Source organism: Anser anser (genome assembly GCF_964211835.1).
Source record: "Anser anser genome assembly, chromosome: 25".
Lineage (NCBI taxonomy): Eukaryota > Metazoa > Chordata > Aves > Anseriformes > Anatidae > Anser > Anser anser.
The window spans coordinates 4,702,671-4,727,326 of record NC_139746.1 but is presented as its reverse complement, the minus strand read 5'-3'; the positions used below and the strand labels follow the sequence as shown (position 1 = coordinate 4,727,326).

Below are 24,656 nucleotides of genomic sequence, written 5' to 3'. Positions count from 1 at the left end.
GGAGGGCAGGATGGGGAGAATCCGGGGCCGCTGCTTTCAGGGACAGCCGCTCTGTAGCGGGGAGGAAGACAAGCACCAGCTCTGTTCTCATACTGGACTCCAGTGAAACCGGAGTTGTCAGCCCATAGCAGGAGGGGAATGAGAAACGATTTAGGGACTGAAGGCGTGTGTCTGAGGCAGCAGGGGAAGGAAGCAAGGACATGGACAGAAAACCAAGTGACGCGCAGAAAGAAAATGAGTGCCCTCTTTGATGAAAGGGCTTCTTATCATGGGGACAAAACTAGATTCTTTATGCTGAAGGAGTATGGCAGTTTGTTTAAAACTAGATTTCATGATCACTTTGTTAATTTATTCATCCAGATAAGGGCCTACTTGTTTTTTTTTATTTCGGTCTCTTGAGTAGATTTACATTTTATGTATAAGCAAAGGGTTTGTTTATTTATTTATTTTTAATTACTATCCACTAAAAATAGATTGAGGAATGTTATGGAATTACTTTCTTTTGCACAATAGGTTTCTAGCAGGCTGTTAATGTTGTGGTAAAGCAAATAATGTCTCCTTGCCTGAGACAAACGCTTGACATAAATCTTTACGCAGTGTAAATGCCAGCCCCTTATTTTTCCTGGCATACCCTGAAGGAAGCTAGTTTGTGCCCTTAGGAGGTGGGAATGCATTGCACAATTACGAAGCAGACGGTGTTCCTGAGGAGCGATGTGTGGAGATGCGGAACGTGCCTCTCGAGATCTGGAACGGGCTTCTTGGCGCTGGGACTGCAGTGGGTGAGATCCAGCCTGGTTGGAGGTCAAAAGCAAGACCTGAATGGCAGGAGATGAGTGAGGCTGATAAGTTGGTATCTGTTGTCTGTGCTGTGTAGGCTAGCTTTTTTAACACTTAAGGACTGTGAAGTCATGTTCCATTGATGTCATTTAAAGGTGGGAAGTATAGAGGAAGAGGGGAGGGTCAGCGTCCTAGTCCTTGTAGGGGAAGATAGGTAATAGGTGCTTCCTTATCTAGGGACTGAGAAGTTAGTGAGACTGTAACCACTGGGGATATGAGAAACTCTTACCGTTGTAATCCTGCCATCTGCTAGGTGCCTTCTCAGACCCTGCTGTTTTATCTGTGTTTGTTTCTGTTAACCCCATTCCATCCCTGCCCTCTTTTCCCAGGGCATTCAAACTCTGATACGAATAGCCACTGTATAAAATAGCCACCTGGATAAAACGAGAAGGGGAAAAGAACAGGTTTGGCTCAGGTGAAACCAAGACAGAAGGTCGAGGGAGTTATGGTCCCTGCGGGCGTGTTTTGGGAACCAGACACTTGGCAGGGTGAGCACGTGTAAGTGAAAGGACGGTACTTGCACAAGAACAAGTGGATATAAGTGAGATGGGGATAAACTCAGGGCCACTTTTAGAAAAGGAGAGCGTTGGGGGAGGGATTTCTAGATCGTGCTTTCAATCAGAGTCCTCGGGACAAAAACCTAACTGCTTCTCACGTGAAGCTCCCTTTTTAGGGAAGGGGAATATGTACAGCGTGTGATTGCAAGGGCTTGACCCAGATCCTGTGGTCCCTTTCAGTTCTGCGTATCTACGAACACTTATACAGGATAAAAACAAAAGTAAGTAGCTTAATCTTCCTTGTCACTGATCTCAAACGGTACGTAAACATACAAGCTGTCTGAGGCTCTGCACGAGAGGGCGTGCCTGCTCTGTTCTCTGGGGACTTACCCAGGAAAATGGGGAAGGACGTTCACTTGTGCTGGCCAGAGCACCGAGCCCCTGGTCTCTGTGACCCAGAGCACTAAGGACAGCTTAACAAATCCACGCTGCACAGGCTCCTGCCTTCGCCCTGCCAGGAGAGGATGGCTGGGTCTGCTATTTCGCTGATCTTTAAGGGCCTGTCTCCAAAATCTTTACTAGGACCTCATTCTGTGCAGTAGTGTGATGTTGATGTGGCTGTTGGGACAAACTGAGAACACCTGCAAAGAAGGGGGTGCTCAGAGTAGTGGTGGTCTGCAGAGAAGCTGCTGGTTTGCTGTGCCTGTAAGGGGTGTTGGACCCTTCGCACCCCCTTAGGTGGGAAAAATTCATCGCCTGCCATCTGCATGGCGCATATTCCCTCTGAGGCTTATCTTTGTTTTCTTAGATTAAGCCAGGGTCCAGGTGATGAACATTTTTCTAATTGATAAATAACGCATCTTCTTGATTAGGGAAAAAAAAATATCACTAGTCAGGCTAACCACACCTTATCTAAATGATTGACCATCTCTGGGGTTTTACAGCTGTATCTCTTACCTACGTGCTTTTTTGTTGATTTCTTAATAACGTGCATTTTCTGTTCTATTAGCCACTGTCATCTGTAGCTCTTTAAAAGGTAAAGGTACAGAAGATGTTGTCTAAGATCTTTTATTCTATTTGTTTCCTATGCAGAATTAAATTCTACCTGGCTATCAAAGATTAATTTGTTATTGCAGTTGTACAGAAGTGCCTGGTATCACAAAGGCTGGATCTGTGCTAGTGGAGATGTTTTAATGCTTTGTCAAAGAACAGGATGTCGTTCCTCTAGGAGGCGTGAATGTGAAGTGGATCTGGCTTCTTTTAAGAGCTTTAGCAGCCTGTAAAAATTAACTGGGACTGTTTATACAACAAGTGTATTAAGAAACAGGCTGTGACGTTATTTGGGTTTAGATGAGTTAGTGGTATATTACATTTCACAACAAAGCAGGTGAACACGGGACGTGCCAGGCAGTTGTGCTGTTACAGCTGCAGTCCGTCTGCGCCATGTGCTGTTGGTAACAACATGCAGAAGGTTATTTGGAGCTTCTTTCCGTCCCGTGCTGCTTATAGGCTGGTAGGTCTCAATACCCACAAGGTATTGATAGGCTACCAGGATATTGATTGAGGGCTGATGAGTCGTCTTGCAGAGGGGGATTAATCTTCAGTTACTCTGAGACTTTGTGCTAGGATGTCACCGCGACTCATCTTTGTGTATCTGGTGTTCTCAAATGTCTGGAAGGCATAGGAAAACTGCCTTGGCAGCTATGACTGTTGTGGAGCCGTGCCATGTAATCAAAAAGGGCTGTATTTCAGAAGAGAATGCTTTACTCTAATGTTTAGCCACATCTTCTAGTGTTCTATAGTGTAACAGTGGAGCTTAATAATAAGATAGCAGTAGTATATTATTACAGTAAAATAGCATGTTCTCCTATGCACACTTCAAGTTTTCTCTCGTGCATTCTGTAGGTCTGACTAGGAGGAGTCTGAAAGACAGACAAGGGGGAGTCTGAAAAAGGAACACCTCTTGGATGGGAGGTGCCAAGACGGTCTGAAAGGATTTCAGTTATTTTTAGGCCTGCAGTGATAAGATAGCCTCTAACTGTTGGGAAACTGCAACCTGAAGTGACTTTATGTACTGTTATCACTGATAGGAGCATTTGTGGAGGTTGAATATACAGAAGCAGAACAAACAAATATCCAATTAAGTGTCCTTTGCCTTAAATGTTTTGAAGTTTTACTATTATTACTTTTTTTTGGCAAGACTTAAGGTAAACTTAAAGTACATGAAGTATCTGCATTGAAGATAATTTTTCACTTTGCAGCTTTATCCTGTGTTTGGGATACTTGCTGCTTGTTAGCCGTATGAATGTATGAAGAAATAAAAACCTTCTTCCTGTGGTCTCCAGGAGCAAAAGTTGAAATAGCTACACAGAAACGTGTAGCATGATGATTTCATACCCAGGGGTTCATCAATTCACATTTTTTGCTTTCTGTTCTTTGTATACAAGAGTTTGTATTTGTGAACTTGGCGTAAACTCATGTCTTTGTTATATCCCCATTAAGTTCATGAGACAAGAGTCAGTACAAGAGTTCAAATTTGATTTTTCTACTATTGATGGACGGTCTGCAGCCATCTGAGATAAACTGTTCTTGAGGATGTTTGAAGTAGCCTTGAGCTGTTTCTCGCGGTTGGCGTGCATCATCTGGAAGTTCTGTGGCATATTAAGTATTTACTGGATGGATTATGTTGAGTTCATTTTTCTTGCTTTCACTTCCTGTGATTTTGGTAGTGATAACCTTTTTGTGTAAGGATTAATTTAAAAACTGTTCTTCTGTGTAGGACACAGCTTAGGCTATGGCTTCGTGAACTACGTTACTGCAAAAGATGCTGAACGAGCAATAAACACGCTGAATGGCCTCAGACTTCAGTCAAAAACTATCAAGGTAGGATGTACAGATTTTTCAGTTTTCTGTGAAAATGACATTATAATAAACTTGTAATCCGTTTAGAGTGCTTGTTCATTCTGGTGGTGAGTTCTGTGTGCTGTCCAGCTGCAAGACAGACTGACTGTGGGAGCAGAGTAGTGAAATGAGCTGTTAAGTCACTTGGGGTTTGTAACGGCTTGGTATTAAAAGATTGCTCTTGTTGCTTTTTGGTTGTTTTTTGTTCCCACCGTTATTATAGAAGTAGCCAAGATCAAAAGCCTAACAATGACTTGGAATGAATTCTTATGTCTCAAAGCTGATCTGTTTTAAAGTGTTAATACACATGCACTCCTTCTTGGATATAACAGTACGTTATGTCCAGGAAATCACACCTGCTTCAATCATTTTTGTAACTTTCTCTATTAGCAGAAATTAAGATAGAAAGCTGCACTGCAGCTGATAAATTTTCTGACTCAAAAAATATACTGACTGCACAAGTTCTTGGTGTGAGCTGTGGTAACTGATAGGTCCACTGTTGAATTCCGAACTTTGGACAGGGATACTTCAACATAACGGGTATGTTGGAAACACTGGTCTGTTGCTGGCATTTTATAGCAGTGCTGTTTTTCTGTTTATCTGTTGGATGAACCTGAGAGCAATGAAGTTGTATAGGAGCATGATTTTTCTTTCCCTTCTGGTAATTTTCCTCTACCCGTTTAGCTCTTCTGAACTACAATAAAAAATGCCTGCATTGTTTAGCGAGGAATAAATACAAGTGACTTACGACAAAATAAGCTACTCTTTCAATTTAAACCCTGAACATATCCTCTTTTTAATTATTAACCTTTTTTAAGGTTTCCTATGCTCGTCCAAGTTCTGAAGTTATCAAGGATGCTAATTTATATATTAGTGGACTACCGAGGTCAATGACACAAAAAGATGTAGAAGATATGTTTTCACGTTTTGGACGCATCATCAACTCACGTGTGCTTGTGGATCAAACCACAGGTGAGTTCTATTGCACTAGCTAGACAAAACTGTACTGTATGGCATGTTTTGTCTCTCTTCAGGGACTAGCAGCTCCTAAACTCATTTAACTGTCACAAACTAACCATGGCATCTGGTATCAACCACTGAAATAATTTTAATGGTCTGTCCTTTTCTAATGTGTGGTTGGTTTGTTTGTTTTTTTTCACACAGAATGACTTACATTGCTTCCTTTGCTAGGTTACAGTCTAAACCTCATAATGTATTCCATGCTTTTACTGTCTGTTCTATCAGGCTAAACTGTTGATTTGCCAAATTTCCTCTTGCTCTGACATTTCATGGGAGTATAGTGAGGTGTGTGCCTGGGCAATCTGCTTGTAATTTGAAGCTATAAAGTTTACTTCACACAAATGCAGCTGCTACTCACAGGTGAATTCCAGGCCATAGTCAAATATTTAAAAAGAAAAATACCAGTGTGTTTTGTCTTTCATACCAGCTTGGAATTCACTCATACAATTTCTTGATATTTTAAAAACATTTGAGGTGTCTTATCCTCTGGTTACTGCTAACCAGAAGAATAAGCTTCATATGTGAATTCTACCTTCTTGAATTTTCTGAATGCATTATGCTTTAGAAAAAAACAAACTCTGAAGTAAAAAGAAGTTGCTTAGTTAAGCACTCACCTCAGGAGAAAACCAATTTTCTTTCTGTTTTTCCTTTTTTTTTTTTTTACAAAGGATTTCCTTTATAATGTTAATTCTGACTTGGTGTTACAATGTGTTTTGACAGTTTTAATTTCTTATGTAATTATTTGAAACAGCTATGCTGTGTAGTATGGCTTATCCTGCAACCTTAGGTGTTCTGAGTTGTGTTTTTTTTCCAGCAGCTCATTTGTCATGTATGAATTATGCATGTGCTATATTAGTGCAATGACAAATGTGGAATTACTAGAATTAGATTAACATCTATACACAGTAGCATGTACTTTTATGTACATTAGTTGAGCAGCAGCTTTCAAGCTGTGTGAGGAGCAGCAGCTTTGATACTCTGAAGAATCCACTGTAATTTAGAGTAGGCCACCAGCAACTTTTGGTGAGATTCATCTGACCAAATGTAAAAGTCTACAATGTAAGTATCTCCATTGGAACTAGTTTCCTGAGTAGGCACCTACTTCTTAGTGTTTTGATCTGATCAGGTGGATTGCACTGTAAATGTGATTGCGTGTAAAAGTCTGAGGTGACTAAAGGAGATCTGGGTACCAACACTGCAGGCACTTCAAGGCTGGATGAGGGAACCCGATCCTTCCTATTCTAGGCAGAGAACTCATTTTGGGTAACTGGCATCCATATGGCTCTGTCTCTCTGAGCTAGTTACCTGGGTCACAACTGTAGGTAGAAGCAAGAAAAAGGCTTTAGGAGCACAGAAAACTTACTCATAAGTGTCCAAAAGAGTCACCGTTCTGTGGTTGCCAGTGGAGTCGAGATAGCTAGCGTCTCTCTCTGACAGGGCTATAAAATGAGATGACAGAAGTCATCCAATCAGAATCTTTCCAGGAATAATACAGCTTTTATCGAGTGTGCTGGGGCATGATGCTGTCTAATTCCCTCAGCTCAGAGGATATACAGCTTGCTTACAGAACCTTAATTATGTATTGTTTGAAGAATGTATTCTGTTTACGCTGTGAAGCTCCATTATGCATGCATAGCGTAGGTTTCCTTTCCCTTCAAGAACGAAGCCATGCCTTGGCTTTAAAAATATGCGTTTCATATCTGGATCTGGGCCCAACTGGGACAAAGTTTCCTTTGTACTTTCAGGCATTCCTTCAGCAGAGGTTGTTCTCCAGCTTTCGAGCCTTAATACTATATTTTAAATGAAATCTCTGGTAAATCAAGTGAGAAGTGCTAAGCTGAACAGCATGGAAGTGGAGAAGCAACCATATGCTGGGCTTTGGGGTAGCCCTTGCTGACTGGGGGGTGCTGCTGCCATCCTGCGCCTCTGCAGCACGCGGCACAGAAAGACCTGTACTGGAGCACATCATCCGACCGGCTCTGATTTGAGCTGGTCTGGTCCAGTCTCCTGTTTTGAAAGTAATCACTAAGAAATCCAGATCTGGAATAACTTACTCACAGGTAGACTGCTTTCCGGGTGACATTAGGAACACCACTTGCACAGGTGGTGCTAGCCACACGGTGGCTTCTGCAAATGCATTTTTCACCATTGCTCTGCAGATGTTCTCTTCAGAAAGTGCAGTGACCTGGGAAGCAGGCTTTTTCTGTGTGACTGCATACCTGACAACGTTCAGTAAACGAGACGAGTTGTTTATGGAAGTTCTCCCAGTGCCCCAAAAGCAAATGCGCCCTTCCTGTAGGCCCTTATAGGGGCATTGCAGAGGACGGGTTCCCTTCAGCTTGCTTGCCATATGACCAGGGTTTTGTCCTGCTGTATTTCCTTCTCTAAAATCGCAGGAAGTAATGTCCAATTGCCTTGGAAACAACTTTGTAATTTATGACAAGTTGAAATAACTTTTGAAGCTTTCTTTGAAGATAGCCCTGTGTGAGCCTCTAGTAGAGGCAATATGAAAATATTTGATACAGCCCTTTCTGAAGTAGAGTTGGCAAAGTCCTGAAATTATTCTATCCATAATATCATCATCTTTGGAATGAAATTTAAACAGAATGTACCCTTTTCACTTCACTGTGGTAAGCAGTATTTCCAGATTAGTCACAGACGAGAAGGGGAAGTAGGGGGGAAGATCTGGTAAGGCGTAACTTTTACCTTGATCAAAAAGATAACAAAATCCAATGGCCAGCGTTGGGAAATAGAAACAAGATGCAAGTGTAATTGCTTCAGTATAATTATGGAGGGAATAGGTAATTCTTACTCAGTATTTAATGAATTAAAAATAAGGTGTGTGCTAGCCAGAAGTAATGAGTATAATGCAGACTAAATTGTGATCTTTTTGTTACAGAAGGTTAAACTACTTTATTAGTTATACCTTCATGCCATAGTCTAAGAACTGGAGTGTGTGTTAGCCTTGGAAAGCTGAAAACATTTGGAAAATTTTGTGTTTGCAAATGCTTTTTAGTGATACGGTAATCAAAGCTAAGGGGTTTTGTGATTCATTTTCTTCCAGTGGGATTCTTCTTGAGGGGGTATTAATTTAAAATGTTTTGGGGGGATAATGGAAATGGCATTTGATGTTGGTTTTCTTGGAATATTACCATATTGGATTTTTTGTTTTAGTACATTTTAAGCGTTAGTCACTCTAGTAGTTATAGTTGAAATGAATGTGTTCATTTGTCTTTTGTTTCTTAATTTTGTGCTTTATTCTCTAGCTGCTGAAGAACCATTAGTAAATGTAGAGAACTTGAAAGCTGTGACCGTAGAAACTTTTAACCTTTTTGTTTTTACATTCAAAATTATTTTGAGTTTATCCTGAACTTCATTTTTTTTTTATTGGTTTGGTTAAAAGGTTTGTCCAGAGGGGTCGCATTTATCCGGTTTGACAAAAGGTCAGAAGCAGAAGAGGCAATTACAAATTTCAATGGTCACAAACCCCCAGGTTCCTCCGAACCCATTACAGTGAAGTTTGCAGCCAATCCTAACCAGAACAAAAATGTGGCACTGTTATCGCAGCTGTGTCATTCACCAGCTAGACGGTTTGGAGGGCCAGTTCATCACCAGGCGCAAAGATTCAGGTAGGTTAGGAAGAATAATGCATTTAAGGCTGTACTGCTATTCCCGTGTCCATCTGGGAAACTGTACTCTTGCAGCTGTGCAGTAATCTCTTCGTTGCAGTGTGTGAATGAATACATAGTACACTATGTGTCCTGCAGTGTTATGTAAATAAATTGTTGAATTAAAAGATGTTTAAAGTAAAATCTTACTTGTAAAACTTGCATTAAAGCTAATTATGTAAAGGTACATACACAAAGGTGTGCATTTCTACAATTCAGTGTATAGTGAGATGATAAAGTAGCACGTTCCAGATGGGTGTTCGTAGATGCCTGTCTCAACAGATCCCCATTCTGTAGTCCATCTATCTGAATGTAGATACGATTTGGCAACTTAATTAAAGCTCTGAACCATTGGTTCCAGCAGGGGGGTGTCATACTAAGTTAAGAAAACTATCTGATTAAGATTCTGTGGGTTTTCCACCTCCATCTTGAGCTGTGTGGTGTTGTTTCCTTAAGTCCTCATAAGTTCAGGAAGATTATCGGGTAATTGCAACATACCGTCTGCTTCCAGAGCTGTGGAAGATACTGTGCATTTTGCCTTTGAGATTTGCCTTAGTTGCTTTGAATTTGACTTGCCTTAGTTGCCTAAAGGAGGATGTTGATAGCTGGACTGTGCTCTGGAATATGCATTATATTTACTGTCTTGCAAACAAGTAATTGGCTTTCTTTAATGAGGTGTGTTCATGGAGAGTTTCTGAGAGTAGTCTTGCCCTGTTGAGAATTTACTTTTTTTTTTCTCCTTGGAGATACCTGGTTAGCTCAGCAAAATCTGGACTAAAATGCTCAAGAAATACTCTGCAGTACTTCTGTTCCAGTGTTGCTGTGACCATAGCAGAGCTGTGTTTTTTCTAAGAACAGTTAGGCATAATGTGTCTCCAGTGAGAATAAGTACTTCACAGTCAGCTGTTGTCTTATAGGAAAAATAAGAAAAAGCCCTTTATTGCAAGGGTGATTGAACCCTGGAGCAGGTTGTCTGGAGAGCTTGGAGTGCCATCCTTGGAGACGCTCAAAACCTGACCGGCACAACCTGCTGTGGGTGCCCCTTGCCTCGAGTTTACCAGGTTTACCAGGGGACCTCCAGAGGTCCGGGCCCTCTTCAGGTGTTCTGAGATTCTCTTCTGCTGTAGCACAAGCAAGTTGAATGCAGGCAGCTCCTCAAATAAGAGTGTTTTACTGAGGCACTCACCCAGATCTCTGCACTCAAACCTCGTAAGCCACACCAATTAATGAAATTCCGAAATATTGGCGGTTAGGTGAACTGTTCCAAAATTTGCACATCTATCTGCTGTGTTGGCTAGAGGCTTCATGGTCCTAGGAAAATCTTGAGGTTTGTCTCATGTTTTCAATCCTTAATACAATTGGGGTGTATTTGTCATCATCCTTCCCCTTAGGTTTTACAGCAGAATTAAGGTGCATCAGGATAAGCAGTGCAGATGGTATCTTTATTTTGAACATGAATACTAATAACTTTAATTCTGTCGTGTAATGGTCACATAATAAAAATGGCTAATATGTTTGTTTATAGTTCAGGTGGAACTAAATTGTAACGACTGAGTTGTTCATCGTTCTCTCTTGTACCATTAAGAGCAGTATTAATGTTATTAGTGTGCTTTCGCTAAGTTTCCACAGGCAGGGGTTTTCACAAGTGTTTTTTCACAAGAGTAAAGAAAACATGGTGTTCCTGTTCCATTGCCTCTTTGGTAGCTCAAACTGTTCCCAGGGCTCATCTGTCAACATGTTCTGGTCACCTTCTCCACCAGCAAGCTTACAGCTGGGAGCAGATTTTTCAGTACCGCAGGTTGGCAGAGGTAATAATAAAGCAATTCTGGGTTAAGGAATACATTAGGTAGGAATTATGTAGGAATACATTACGGAGACAAGGTTATGCTTCAGTAGTTGACTTCAAGACAAGAACTGTCCGTTTCTCTTAATGTCTTGTCACAGACTTGCAAGAACTGAAATGCTTCCTCCCCTCAGTCACAGGTGCGTGCACAGACACATGCCCAACACACCCACCATTCCACAGCCCAGTTTTTTTCTTCCCACCTTTGGTGCTAACTGCAGGTCTTTTCTAGTGAGTCTTCCTTAAAGGATGTTGAACTTACTGAGTTATAACTATTCATACTGTGATAAAACTTAGGAACCTTGCCTTGGGCCAGGTCTCTTTGTTTTCTGGAGTGAACAAAGTATGATGAAAGGATAAGCTGCTTCCAGAGAGCTCAGTCTGTATAAATTACACTTGTGTTCACTGCCACATAGAGGCTGAATACTTTAAACTGGCATTTTGATTACACTCCATCTTGTTCCATCATACCTCTGTAAATCCAGGATTAACCCTTTTGTACCTCCAATTTGTAATTATTAATTTCCTACAGATATCACTCAGACCCTCTGCTTAATGGTCTCTTAATCCTTTCTGGTTCCTGTGGTATTTATGGCTTATGGCTCACATCAGGAACTGCTCTTAATGTCCTGTCCTGCTGACATGCTGAGTTGGCCTCCTAAGTCTGGTACGTGGTCCAAAAGCCTCTCTGTTTCCATCCAGAACAGATGGTGCTGCAACATGGAACTGTGGTTGGAGGGCAGATGAAAACATCTGGGCCAAGGGTTTGAGTCTAAGCTTTCCTTAATTAAGCAGAGCAGAGGGTCTCTAGGTGTTGAACACTGCTGAAGATAAGGACTGAGGTTTGAAAATCTTGACCAAGGTCCCTAGATGTCTTACACGTCCCCAGTTTACTGGGGTTTTATGCTAGAAGGGAAAGAAAACAAACGGAACAACAAAAAAATCTTGAAAATATTCCTAGTTTAGTGGTTTTTACTTTCAGACTTGTTCAGAGTTGGAGCCAGTTCCCTCTTCTTGAATAGGAATACTTCTGTTGATATCAAAGCCTGTGAATTAGCTCCAGGATGCCTGAAGGGGATTGGTATTCCTTGATAATCCTTTGATCAAGGGGAAATGTAATAAGTCTACGTTGTTTAGCCCTATGTTGTTAGACAATGTAGAGGATTTTGTAGGCGTAAGGACCTTAAACCACAGAGGTGGGACAGTTAGGAGTTCTGGTTCTGATGGCTAGGTAGCATTTACATCCAGTTCACAAAATCCTTGAAAACTAAGCTGGCACCAATGCTTGGGCGGCTCCCAAACATCTATTTTGTTTCACTTCAGTGAAGTTATCTTCACATTTTCAATGGTAATCCAGTTTGTAGCTTGGATGCATCTTACATGGATTGAGGACCGCACAGAAGAGGACTTTGTCCAGAGTAGTGTTTCGTCAAAGCTCTAGAAGAATGTGATGCTGAAAGCCCTTATTTCGATTAGTGTTGCTCTTTGAAATTTGGCTGTTGGATTAAATACACTGTTACTTCAGGCTTAAGGTTTGTATCGATGAATTTTCAACAAGACCTGTTCTGTACACAGTAGATCTTCCTATCTGTATTGGGATATAAAAAAAAGTTGTGGGAAAACAGTGGATGTGACCAGTATTAGTTTGGTTTAACTCCTGTTATTTGTGGAATGATTCAAAAGGGAAAAAAAAATTCCGAGTTTATGTTAAAGGGCAACATATATTAAATATATATTATAGCTATAATATATATATATATAGCTATATTATTATATATATTATAGCTAATATTAAAAATTCCATTACTGCTAACTACCATTATATAAGCAGTGGGATTTCTCCCACCTGTGATGCTGTATATAGTTGTTGTCAGAGTGCAGTGAGAAGAATTCAGCAAAAAGAATTTATAGGACTTCCGTGGAACTAAAAATAAATCGTTTTGGTTTAAGAATGTCACTTCTGAGATAATGTACTCTAGCATGTTTAAAATGCTTCCTGAAATGTATTAAATGAGTTAGTCTCTTTCATAAGAGTAGAGCAAAGGGGCATTCGTATAAATGAGAAGCTTACAAAGTAAAAGCTTACAAATAAAAAATATTAACACTGTGTTGATGCTTAACATCACAAGTTGTTGAAGGCTTTACTTAAAAGAACCAGCCGTAGATAACATCTTTTACAGATGCTCTGGGAGGGTTGGAAAAACAATATGAGGGAGATGATATAAAAATATAACAAAAAATGAGGGTACCAGCAAAAATTATGTCTGAGATTATCCAAATAACAATGTTAATGAAGTAATTTTAATTTTCTCTGGAGTATCTTGCATCTGTGTGAACTAAAGTATTACCTACTTAAGTCAGACTTAGTCTTTTCAACATCCTTAATAAGATGACCCTTGGAAAGGTATACTTATATTTGCTGTGTCAAAAAAAACTCTTCCTGTAGGGCAACGAGGTACTGTGTGTCCGCTGCTCTTTGCCAGGCTGGGTCCGGGCCGTTACCCCAGGCTGCTGCGAGATCTCCTGGCTCCCGTCTTGTGCAGGCTGTTAGTCCAGGGTAAGCAGAGACGTAGCAGGTCAGCTGAATCACAGCAGGAGCTCTACTCCTTGTGTGAGTGTTGGCACCAATGACAGGTCTGTGACACTGGCTTATGTGATGCTGCTGGCTGGATGCAAGTCTAAATCTAGACTTCTTTATAGGTCTAGTCCTGTAGCACGCTTACTGACACTTCTGCAAGTTCTTTTGATAGTTGCTTTTATAACCAACCAGAAACTCCTGTGAAAGATTTTTATTTTTTTCAAGTATATTTGCAAAGTATAGTTTCATTTTAGAGTCACGTTAGATCTGGTTAAGAGAGATTGTGTTGTGGTATTTCCTATGGTGGTGGTGTTTGGTGTCTTTTTAAGTGCCTTTTCAAGTCTTTTAGGGGTGTCTCTACCCTGTTTTTTTAATAAACCTGAAACAGTTTTGCAAGTCAAAAGCCGAAAGAGGAGAATGTTTGAAAATTAATGGAAAATTAGTGTCTTCAAAGAACAGAGGAACTTGCTATTTTAAATCATTTTGCATGTAGTAGGTATTTTAGATTTATTGTCTGCCTGCTTTCTACCCCCAACACTTCTGCTACAGTTGTCTTCAGTTCTTGGTGACCTGTTGATCTGGGCTTGTGGGCAGAGCGTGAGGCTTCGTAGTGGGCAGGTTCAGCCCTACACTGTCTGCTGGAACCAACATCACGCAGTTCTGAGCTTAGTGATTTTTCTGCTCCCTGTACATGTGAACAAGAACCCAAGATTGGTGATCTGTTGAGATGAACATTTTTCCAGATATGAATTAAGATAAATAGATCGTTACTCAAACAGAAAGAAGTTACAGAGCTGAAGGTGTCTGGGGAAAAAAAGTGTGTAAAGCATGCAAACACAGGAACATCTTCATATAAAAGCAAAATGAATACTTGGTAGATAAGATGTCACAATCATCAAATCACGTGGGTTAGCACGTTTCATTCACATTCTGATACTCTTAACTGCTTTTTCAGTTTTACTATAGTACAAGGATTCCCAAACTTGGATTTGCTCGGGGCTGGCCAACAATGGCAGCAGCAGTGAGTATGTGCAGCATGAGCTCAGGTGTGTCCGCACTGTGCTCTAGAAACACCAGCACCAGGCAGGGAGCTGCGCTGCAGCCTGGCTGAGCCGCGGCAGCTCTCCTGGCCCCAGGCAGCCAGCAGAAGCTACAGTGCAAAGGAGGGGAAGGTGTCTGTACCAGCAGGCTCCCTCTGGGTACAGGAGGGTCTGTTCGCTCAGGTGTCCAAAGAAGTGAGCTCTCCTGGAGCACCGGGGAGCGTGGGCTGGGGGAGATGATGACCTAGTGGTTCTCTTGTATGGGTGCACCCACCTAAGCACCACACTGACCGTGAGCTGACTTCCCTGCCTCTATGTGTGTGCTGCTGCAGCTCTGCTCCCCTTCCTTCTCATTCACGTTGCCTTGAGCCCTCTCCTCTCTGTAAAGGCAAGAGCAGCTCCTGTCTTTATGCAGGGCAAGAAGAAGTCAGTGGGGAAGTGCTTGGCACTGAATGCGGTGTTCACTGCCCAGATATCCATTCCCTGTTTTCTCCAGGTCAGCAGAGAATCAGGAACTGCCACCGCCATGTTCTTGGCAGAGAGCAGCACGTGTACCGCATTTAAGTGGTTTGCATATCACCAGTGGTACACCACAGTTTGGGAACCCCTGGTATAGTATAATTATATTTCTACAATCATGTGACCTCACATTTTTAAATAATACACGAGCAAAAGGGATCCAACTGAGGTTTTCTGCTTTAAATTTCACATTTCCTGACCCTTGAGTGCTTAGCTGTGCAACCATAATATTGCATTAAAATGTTCTAAAGCTTTGAATTTCTAGGATGGAGACCAGGAATAGAAGATGAAAGGAGAATTAGATATGTGGGTTATAGGAGAAAAGAAAATAATACAGAGCAAGACATAAAAAGGAAAATTATTTGCTTTTTGTTAATCAGAATTACTGCTGGGCTACTAAGCTGGAGGCTAGATTTAGGAAGAGTGGGTAGGTGACTTTAAAAAGTCCAATTCAGTAAAGTCAGATGAGTTTTCAGAGTATGAAGTTGGTGTCAACTGAATAAGAAGAAAACCAGAAATACTTGAATTTTAAAACTGTATACTTTAAAGTGGTTCGCTATTTTTATATTTGAAAGCTACCACAGTTAGATTATCTGCATAACTGGTGTTAAAGAATAATAAACCAAAATTTAAATTCTGTAGCTAGAAATGTGGGGCATCCCAGCTACTGAGAATTAACTGAGGAAGTGCTAATGTTTCCTTGGCTACCTAATAGCAGAGAGTGTGCATGCCTGTGGCTTCCTTGGTAGCCTGCTGGTATTGGGAGTGTTTGCCTGCACCTGCTGCCTTATGGTGGAGAAGGGCGTAGGTTTTCTTCTGTTCCGCAGAAAGAAATTGAAATTAATACACACACAAACTCTGCTCCTAAAAGAAACCCAAAGAAAACCCTTAACTTAGGAGTTCCCAATGTGCTATTGTAGAGGCAAGAAAAGGAGGCTTATTGGATGCAACCCCCTTGAGCAAAATAAGTGGGAGAGGGTGGCTTGAAGCAAGCTGGGGCCTCTGGGGAGGTGTTGCCTGTTACTTCACATTTGAGCAATTCTGCATTGACGCCACTGAACACTTAACAGCCTAGCTGAGTTTCAAAGATCAATCCGGGTCCCCTGTGAAGGTGATTACATAAACTTGCCTTGCAACTGTTCTGTGGCCTGCCTATTTCTAATTATAGTTCCCTATTGATAAAGAAAAGTACTTGGAATCTTAACTTTTTTTTTCCTGGCAGCTGTCAATTTGGTTTATTGTTAATTTGAATGGGTAAACATTTTTCTGGCAGTTTTGATGTCCATGTAGAAAATATTCATTCTCAGTTGCTTCCCATTCAAGTTAATTTGCTTAATTGAATTGAACTTTTTACATGAAATATTGTGCTTTTTATTTGCTAGGTTCTCTCCTATGGGTGTAGATCACATGAGTGGGCTTTCTGGTGTAAATGTTCCAGGAAACGCATCTTCTGGCTGGTGTATCTTCATCTACAACCTTGGTCAAGATGCTGATGAGGGAATCCTCTGGCAGATGTTTGGCCCCTTTGGTGCGGTTACCAATGTGAAAGTTATTCGAGATTTCAACACCAACAAGTGCAAAGGTTTTGGTTTTGTGACCATGACAAACTATGAAGAAGCTGCAATGGCCATAGCAAGTCTTAATGGCTACCGCCTGGGGGACAAAATCTTACAGGTTTCCTTCAAAACCAACAAGTCCCACAAATAACTTGCTCGTGCTTTTTGTATGGAATAGATAATTGAGTGACAGAAGTTGAAACATTTTTGTTAGTGTAAAACTCATTTTGCGCCAATTTTCACAAGTGTTTGTCTTAGTCTAAATGAGAAGTGAAAAAGGTTTTATATTCTGGGATGCAACTGACATGTTCAAATGTTTGAAATCCCACAATGTTAGACCAATTTTAAGTTACTTTAAGTTATTTCATTTAAAACATGTTAAAAAAAAATCCCCTGAAATCTTAAGTAGATTGCATTTAACTAGACCCTCTGGATGGTGGTAAAATTGAAGCATGCTTTCACTTATGAGACTAACATTTGTTCCATTGAATGTTGTCTGCAAAAACTGGAATCTTTTTAAACCTATCAGGCTGAATTAATTAATTTTTCTTGTTTTCATGTTGTTGTTTTTCCTACCCGTTCCCCTGACCTTCTTTACCCCAGACTCACTAGTATGGAAGAAAAGTTGAGAAATACTAATGTTTTAGTTGACAGTAAATTTGCTTTATCAATTAATATTCATTGCTACATATAGTTGAGGATTAGGCTTTATAAAGTCAAGGTCTTGTAAGTAGTAGCATGCCAGCATAACTTTTAACACCATTGATGAGGTAAGTTGCACACTGAGCAGCAGCCAAGTTGTCAAATTCAAAGGTTTTAGAAACATTACTTTTAAAGCCCACTTTCTAATAGGAATGGACCAAAGAGTTTCAAAGAAACTCCGGGAAGATTTCAGAGTCAAAATGAAACTCCAAAAAAGTGTGAATATATGTTGCTACTTTATCAAACTGAATCTCTTCTGTCCAAATATTTAATGCATGGTGCACTACTTACTGGTACATTATAATGCAGCAAGATACTCATTTTCAAAGATCATTATAGTCTGAATTCCTTTGGTAGTTCTGTTTTGTAAAGAAAAAAACATTTATAAACATTTGAGCATTGTATTTCTCGCATCCCTTCTAATGAGTGCTAGATTTTTCTATTTTAATAGGATTTTGTTTTGACAACTAGCTTTACTTATTGAACACTCAGCAGAAAAGTACTTACGACTTGCAAGTTAGATATTAACAAAAAAACCCTTTGATTTGTAGATTTAAAGATTAATCCCCCAAGTTTTCTGCAGACTGCCTTGAAACTTTGAGTTGTTCTGTTTCTGTTAATTTTCTTTTGCTTTTTTGTGTTTTTTGTTTGTTTTTACTTTTGCATTTAAGAACATTAAATTTGATTTTGTTTTGCTCAAATTTTGTTTTGTTTTTTATTTTCTGTTATTTTTTTGCTAAGTATTGCACAAAGTGTCCAGCTTTCAAAGAGTGTTGTTTTAAAGAACTCTAGTTCTTCTTTAAGAGTCTTAAGTTACTCCTTTGACAGATGAGTAGAAGAAAAAGGGTTGTGAAACGAGAGCACTACAATAAACCTGTCACATAGAAGCTACGTTCCACAGGCTGATGTAACCCTACAGGTGTTCTTTGGTAGGAAGCCCGAGGAGGAGGATTACTCTATCAGGTAAAGGCTGTGTAAGGATACTGTGCATGACTAGAGACTTAGCTTGGGCAACTCTCAGGGCTGTTAGTTATGTTCAGTTGCCAAAAAATAGGGCAAATGCGAAAATTGGGTCAGTTCTATTGCAGTGTCTCTTTTTTGTGTGAACCTCTGCCAGTCCCAGAGCTTGTTTTTGCATTCCTGAGGCTGATCCGTGCTGTCTGCTTGTATCGTTTCCATCCCTAGCTGACCTTGCCTTACAATGGCAATTGCTTCTCTTCTTCCTGCAACAGGACCGGCGGGCTTGTGCAGCCCAAAGAAATCTGCATCAGCATCTCTGCACACCCCGGCTGGAGAGCAGCTGAATTAGGTGCCCAGCTCCGTTAATTGCCTTTAGCACTGTCTAGGAACCGCTGCTGCTATGTTTCTGGAACTGCCTGTGGTACACTTGAAGGAATACGGATAGGCTTTGGCATAGTGAGCAGCCTCCCACCGTTTTTGAGCTTGTGTGCAATGAATTTAAGTGTTGTTCTACCATTAACATATTCTGCCTTGCCACTCCTGCCAGTCCTGTTCGCGCTGTCATCTTCTGAGACACCTGGGCAGCCTGAGATTTGGTATGGTATGGTGGTGGTCTGTAAAACGGTGGCTGTGACGGAATGATGCCTCACCCCAAGCATGCTGTCTGCCAGCCACTTCTGGGCTGTCTATTCCAGACGTTTCCACTGATTTATCATTATTTATCACTTCAACGAATCCTTCTTTTCTGGTGTACAAGAAGAGATTCAGAAGCATTGTTGGGATTTCTCCCAAGTTACAACTGCATAGTACAGAGCAATCTTACTGTGTCCCGTCACCTCTTAACCTCAATACTCCGCTGTTCCACTGGAGTGAGTCTGAAATGGTTTCCAATTTCCTCTAATTCTCTCTTGCCTTATTTCATGTAAGATCTTTTTTCTAACTAAATGGGAGCTGCTGCTTTATTAGAGGATTTAGATTGAGATCAGACTTCCAACAAATGACACCCTGAATATGACTTTGCATCTACAGTTATTACAGGCATGTATCAGCAGTACACTACTGTGAGCTCACCAACTGTCACATTTACTTATTTTAACTTTTCTTGGAGGCTTCTAGTGTCATCCGACTGCTTCCCTGTCTTTCCATCTCCTATTCATTTGCTAAATAAGAGGGAAATGTGGGATACTGTCAGTAGCGGTATGGCAATTTCTCTTTTAGGAAACATCTGATCCCAGACGCCTTTGATAGTTGATCTGAAAACAGCTACTAGGCAATTCACCTGAGCAGAGTGCAGCTCCTTGAGTCAGTGAAAAGGGAAAGAAATATCCTACTTAAATATCAAGAGCTGATGGTGGAAGAAGTGCGTGGTCTGTTCATTGCACCGTTCTAACAGTCAATAAATATTTGGCTTAAGTAGTAAAAATCAAGAAAAAAAGTGAATGTATTTATGATGCTTTTGGACCTAAACAATAGCCTGTACATTGGATTAGTAAAGAGCAAAAGGAAACTTCGGGAAGTGGAAACTAAACTCCAGTACCAAGTAATCTGTCAACAATTTTTCTAACAGAAAGGTAAGAACAATTGGGTTTTCTTATCACATCATCTGGCATACCATTCTTTCAAGCTAACACCTGATTTTACCCATTTCCAAAGTGATTTTGTCTCCATAATCCTCAGGGAGTTAAGGGTTTAAAGGATGAAAACTGCAAGTTTATTTATTGATTTATTTTGAGATACAGAAGTTCCTTTCAGTTGATACTTCTATCTCTGGCCTTACAAGATCTTTGTCATACAAAGGGCCAGTCTCAAGCCAGAGTTTTGTTTACCTTTCTCATGAGATGCAGTAGGCTCAACAAGGTAGAGAATACTCAAAAGTCTTGATTACCAGATGAGTACATGATGATCAGATTTTAAAGAACTAAGAATTTGATGGTCCATGCTGGAGATGGGCTACAGGGCACAGCTGCTACGGGAGTGCTCTGGGGGCTTTGAGAAGCATCGCAGGGTGCCCACAGTTACTTGCTTCAGCAGGTTCAGGTATCATTCCTGGTGACAACGCATAGTTGTCCATGCTTCTACTGCAGTGTTTTGTGTGTAGATGTTGAAGAGGATTATGGTGTCTCCGAGGCTGGTGTTGTGTTCTTGGTGCCAGGATTTCTGAAGGGATTAATCTGGATTTCATGCATCTGCATTTTGGATGACACCACTTCCTTTATACACTTTGATCAGGCTGGCAAATATGATGACAAAGTGAGGTTTATCTGCATCTCTTCAGGATAAAAAAAAAGGAGGGAGGCTTGGGGGGTGGATTCCTTCATCAATGTCATAGTCAGGGTACCCTCAGCTTGAGGATCTGCCAGCTGGGGATACAAAGGGGATGCTCAGCGATGTATTGCTGTGCTTCAGCTGGGCTCTATCTTCAAATAGACCTGTTTGCTTTGCACTCAAAACTCATTTGCTCTTATAAAAAGAACTTGTTCTGCATGTGGATGCTTAGCACTTCAGCAAAAACCAGCCTCTGCTTCTGTAGCTTTTTCCATTTGTCTGGGCGATGAGTCCCGCTGGGGTTTCACTTCGCCAGGCGGCAGCCATCTCGTTTGCACTGCAAATCTTCACCTTTGAGCCTTGGCTTGGCCTCTGCAGCAATAAAAAGGCTCACTGAGTGAGGGCAGGATTGTACATCAGAACTTGATCAGGCTTCAGGGCTTTGTTAAGGCAAGCATCTTCAGTACCTCTGGAAATTTTACCAGCTGAATGGCTGGTATTGTTGCTTCGGCACCTTTTGCTTTAGAATCTCTTACTGCCCTTCCCTTTCTTTGCATCTGTCCGTTTCTCCACTTTTTTTCCGAATACTTGTATCTGGCAGTGCAGGAACCAGGCCAGAGCATGGCTGCAGAACACACTTGTGCTGGGACTGCCTCCGGAGCTGCACAGGAGCGGTCTGCATTCCTCGCAGGACTGTGGAGTTTCACTCTAAAATGAGACAGTGTCTAGTTCAGAGCAGAACTGACCTGATGGTGGTTTAGACCACCTCAAAACTCTGAAGATGTTTGGGGCTTTAGTTGTGTTATGCAGAATAAAAATAAAATTAAAAAAATAGTATGTAAAAATACATGTATTAAAAAAAATGTATCAAAATTAAAATTCTCTGAAGGCTCTATTCAGACTAGTCTATTCCAGCCTGTTGATTTATTGATAAATTCTTATTCCTGCTCAGTAACTTACACTTGCTTCCCAGATTTCCACTATGAATGGAATTCAGCCCTGTGCAGAAAGCTAGCCACGAGCCTAATCACCGTTTAAACATTCTGTTAACCATTTGCAAATAGGGAAATTTCACAGTAAATATGGAAAAGGAAACTGATGTTGCTGTGTAGCTTATGTAAGCTGGAAGAGGCGAATACAGTTCCTTCAAAAGAGGGGATGGCAACACCAGAAAAGCTATTAAACATGAGCAGAATCAAAGCAGCATAGAGTTTCTAGTTTTTGTTGTGATTCCATTCTAGCCGGTGTCTGTACACTAAGGTGTTGAGCTTTTGTTCTTTGAGCCACGCCATCATAAATTTGGTTTACCTGAGTATCTGTACTCCACTCTTCTGCATAGAGGGAGGGGACCCGAGCCCCCGCAGCTGCTGCCTGCTGTGCCCATCCCTTTGCTTCTGCTCTAGGTCTGGGACTGAGAAGGCCTTGAGGATCCGTCCTTTAAGGTGGGAGGAGAAGTCAGGAAACATCGCTGTCCAGAGCAGCGTCCCCCTAGCAGCGTGTCTGCACAGCCCTTTCCTTCCCTTTGGTTGCTTATGTTTTTTTCAGTACATCTGTATCATGATATGAAAAACACTGAATATTTGGAGGTACACAAATCACTAAAATAGGATAAACTTCTCACTGCAGTCAGTTGGCCAGCTTATGGTCACTTGTGGTGGTCCAAAGGACCGGCGGGTATCAGTATGGAGAGGACACCAATTTTTGCAGAGGTGTTAAATTCTGTAGTAATATCGTTTATACAAAGCGATTTGAAATCTTGCAATAAACTGGCATACCTACATCTACAGCAAGAATGTTCAGCAGTTACAACTAAGATTGAATATTTTGAATGTTAAGTTTTGGAAATGAATAGTCTTTAGAGTCCTTAAACAGCCATTAAAATTTTACTTTGCTCTAATGTTCTGGGTTAGGTCAATAAAATAGAGATTCTTCAAATATTTCAGGAGAGATTTCTTTTTCAGTATATTCTAAACTGGAATAATTAAAGCTACTTCTTGGGTAGTTTGTAGTTGCATTTGTGCTTTTAAAAAACACATTGAGAATATCCCCACATCAACTTTTCTATCAAAGTAAACATGGGAAAAATAAAAGAAACTGCTTATTGAAACAAGGTTCTCTGGAAAAACAAAAATCTACCTGAAAAATGGAAGGACGTGTGGGAGGTTATTAACATACGGCTTTTTGTGAACTACTGACGGTGTTCTCCTGGTTCAGTCACAAAGCTCAAATACGGATCTGTTTGTCCTAGTGCTACCTCTCTCAGAAGGTCACCTACCATATTTTGACTTGCAAACGGAGGAGGTTTGTCCTCTGTAACACTGTCAGCGAAGCACCTTGTGGTAACGTTTTGCCTCTTAGGCTCCCAAGAATAGCTTTAGAGTGAAGGGACCAAATCTGCATTTAGCATAAGAAAACACTGCTCCCTTTGGCTCTCTTAGTGGAGTTACGTTCATTTTTTATTTTTATTTTTATTTTATTTTTCCCCAAAACTGGTTTTGTCACCCTAGCTACTATAATCTTTGTATTTGGAGGCAGAAATTTGTCTTCTGTCCCTTAGGCAAATTCCTCTAATGTAGCTCTGCACTTCTGAGCGCTGGGTACTCAGCATGATAAAATGATAAATATGAAAATCAAAAGGCTAGCATTGACTTCATCCGTTTATTATGCCTTTTTAGTTTTCTACTTTAAAAAAAATGGTGGTCATGAAGGGGACACAGTCTTACTTGGTAAGAGGTGGTACCTCTGTAATGTGCAACTTCTCCATGACACAGCCAGCAGAATTGAAAAATTATAATTAATTTCTGAAAGTGAGTGCTCCCAGATTAATCAGGTACAGCACTGGTTTTGTGATTGCTTTTTTGTGATAGTCTGAAGTAGCAAAACTAAACAAAACCATAGGTGTTGGTTTCTCCTTCTGCATGATTTAAAATCCAGCTGAAGCCTTTATGATCTCTAAACAAGACACCACGCCCAGTGAGTAGATTTCACTTTAAATCCATTATTGTTTTCTTCAGTCTTGCTGCAGTTATTTATTGTATATTACACTTGGTAAAAGATTTCCAAGGTTTTAACTAGAAATATTTTTCTGTTGAGTGGAATTTTCAGCACTAAATTATTTTGTTGATGATGATGGAAAATCAGTAATAGTAGCACTGCCACCTGAAACCTTGAAAAATTGGTAGCGTTCACATTTTAGAACCTTTATTCTCGTATTGTTCCTTATTTTTAAACATTTTTGAGCAACTTTTCAGTGGTACAGCTGAACTTTTTCACTTGGTCATTGAGAAGAAAATGACGTGAGACATTTGAAACATAAGTTGGTATAAACCTTTATTTGACCAGTAACTTTGAATAATACTGTACTTCTAGTCTTTTTATTGATTTCATTTCCCTTAACTTATGTAATCTTTTGTTTATAAATTAATCTGTTTGTGGGACAGAAGGTTTTATCAATTGTTTTCCATACTGTACAGTATATGGTTAAACATTTTGTATATTTAGTGTGTTTTTAAGTTATTGATTTGTTTTATATCAAATAATTTATTTTTCAGGTACCATTTTCATTTAAACTTTGTTTTTACATGGGTTTATTTTAAATAAAGTATGACACTGCTTTCCAAATGTCTAAAATGAAGTTGAATCCCATTGTGTTATTTTGAGAGTATTTATGTAAAGTAACTTATTTTAGAAATAATTGCAAAAATGTACCAACTTCATACTTCGGTTGTGCTTTAATTCAAGTGCTTGGAAATTCTCTGCAATGATTTTTAAGTAATTTGAAAAATTGGAATTTTCATATTGAAACGGTTCAAAGATTTGATGAATGAAGCAGCAGTTTTGTAGAATCCTGTGGATGGAATTACCAGTATTGTTTTCTTATAAGGTATTTTCAAAATTAAACAAAACAAAGCCTAGATATTTTACGCTAGTTTTAATATTTAAATGAAATTTTCTGTCAATAGTGCAAAGGATTTTTGTTATTTTTTTGCTACATGGTCATTACTGTTTTTGTTAAGTGCTTATTTAGAACATGTTCATGATATTTCTAAATGATCTATGGTGACAGTTGATGTATTTCAAAATAGTATTAGGCTTTTACTTAATCGTTCGTATTTTGGTTTTTTGTTTTTGTTTTCTGCAGGAATTGGATTATTGTGCAATTTGGAATTTGACATTTTTTCAGAAGAATATGAACTGTGTTCATGACTTAGGCTAATCAAGCTTGCTTCACTAAAGATTTTGTTACTTGTAACCTTATTAGAAAGATGGA

At 40.1% G+C, this 24,656-nt stretch overlaps 1 protein-coding gene across 5 annotated transcripts in view; it reads left to right on the top strand.

Moving 5' to 3' along the window:
- The window catches only part of ELAVL1 (ELAV like RNA binding protein 1), a 41,872-nt gene extending 24,010 nt beyond the window's left edge, over nt 1-17,862 (top strand). For 2 of the 5 annotated variants that reach the window (XM_083810856.1, XM_083810857.1), the window contains exons 3-8: nt 4,114-4,217; nt 5,054-5,207; nt 8,659-8,884; nt 13,213-13,323; nt 14,881-14,994; nt 16,286-17,862. In XM_083810856.1, the coding sequence (XP_083666982.1) occupies nt 4,114-4,217; nt 5,054-5,207; nt 8,659-8,884; nt 13,213-13,323; nt 14,881-14,994; nt 16,286-16,610 (1,034 nt within the window). In that variant the 3' untranslated portion in view covers nt 16,611-17,862. The remainder of the gene's footprint in view (nt 1-4,113; nt 4,218-5,053; nt 5,208-8,658; nt 8,885-13,212; nt 13,324-14,880; nt 14,995-16,285) is intronic. The other 3 variants (XM_083810859.1, XM_083810860.1, XM_083810858.1) reach the window with 2 other exon arrangements.
- The last annotated feature ends 6,794 nt before the right edge of the window (nt 17,863-24,656 follow it).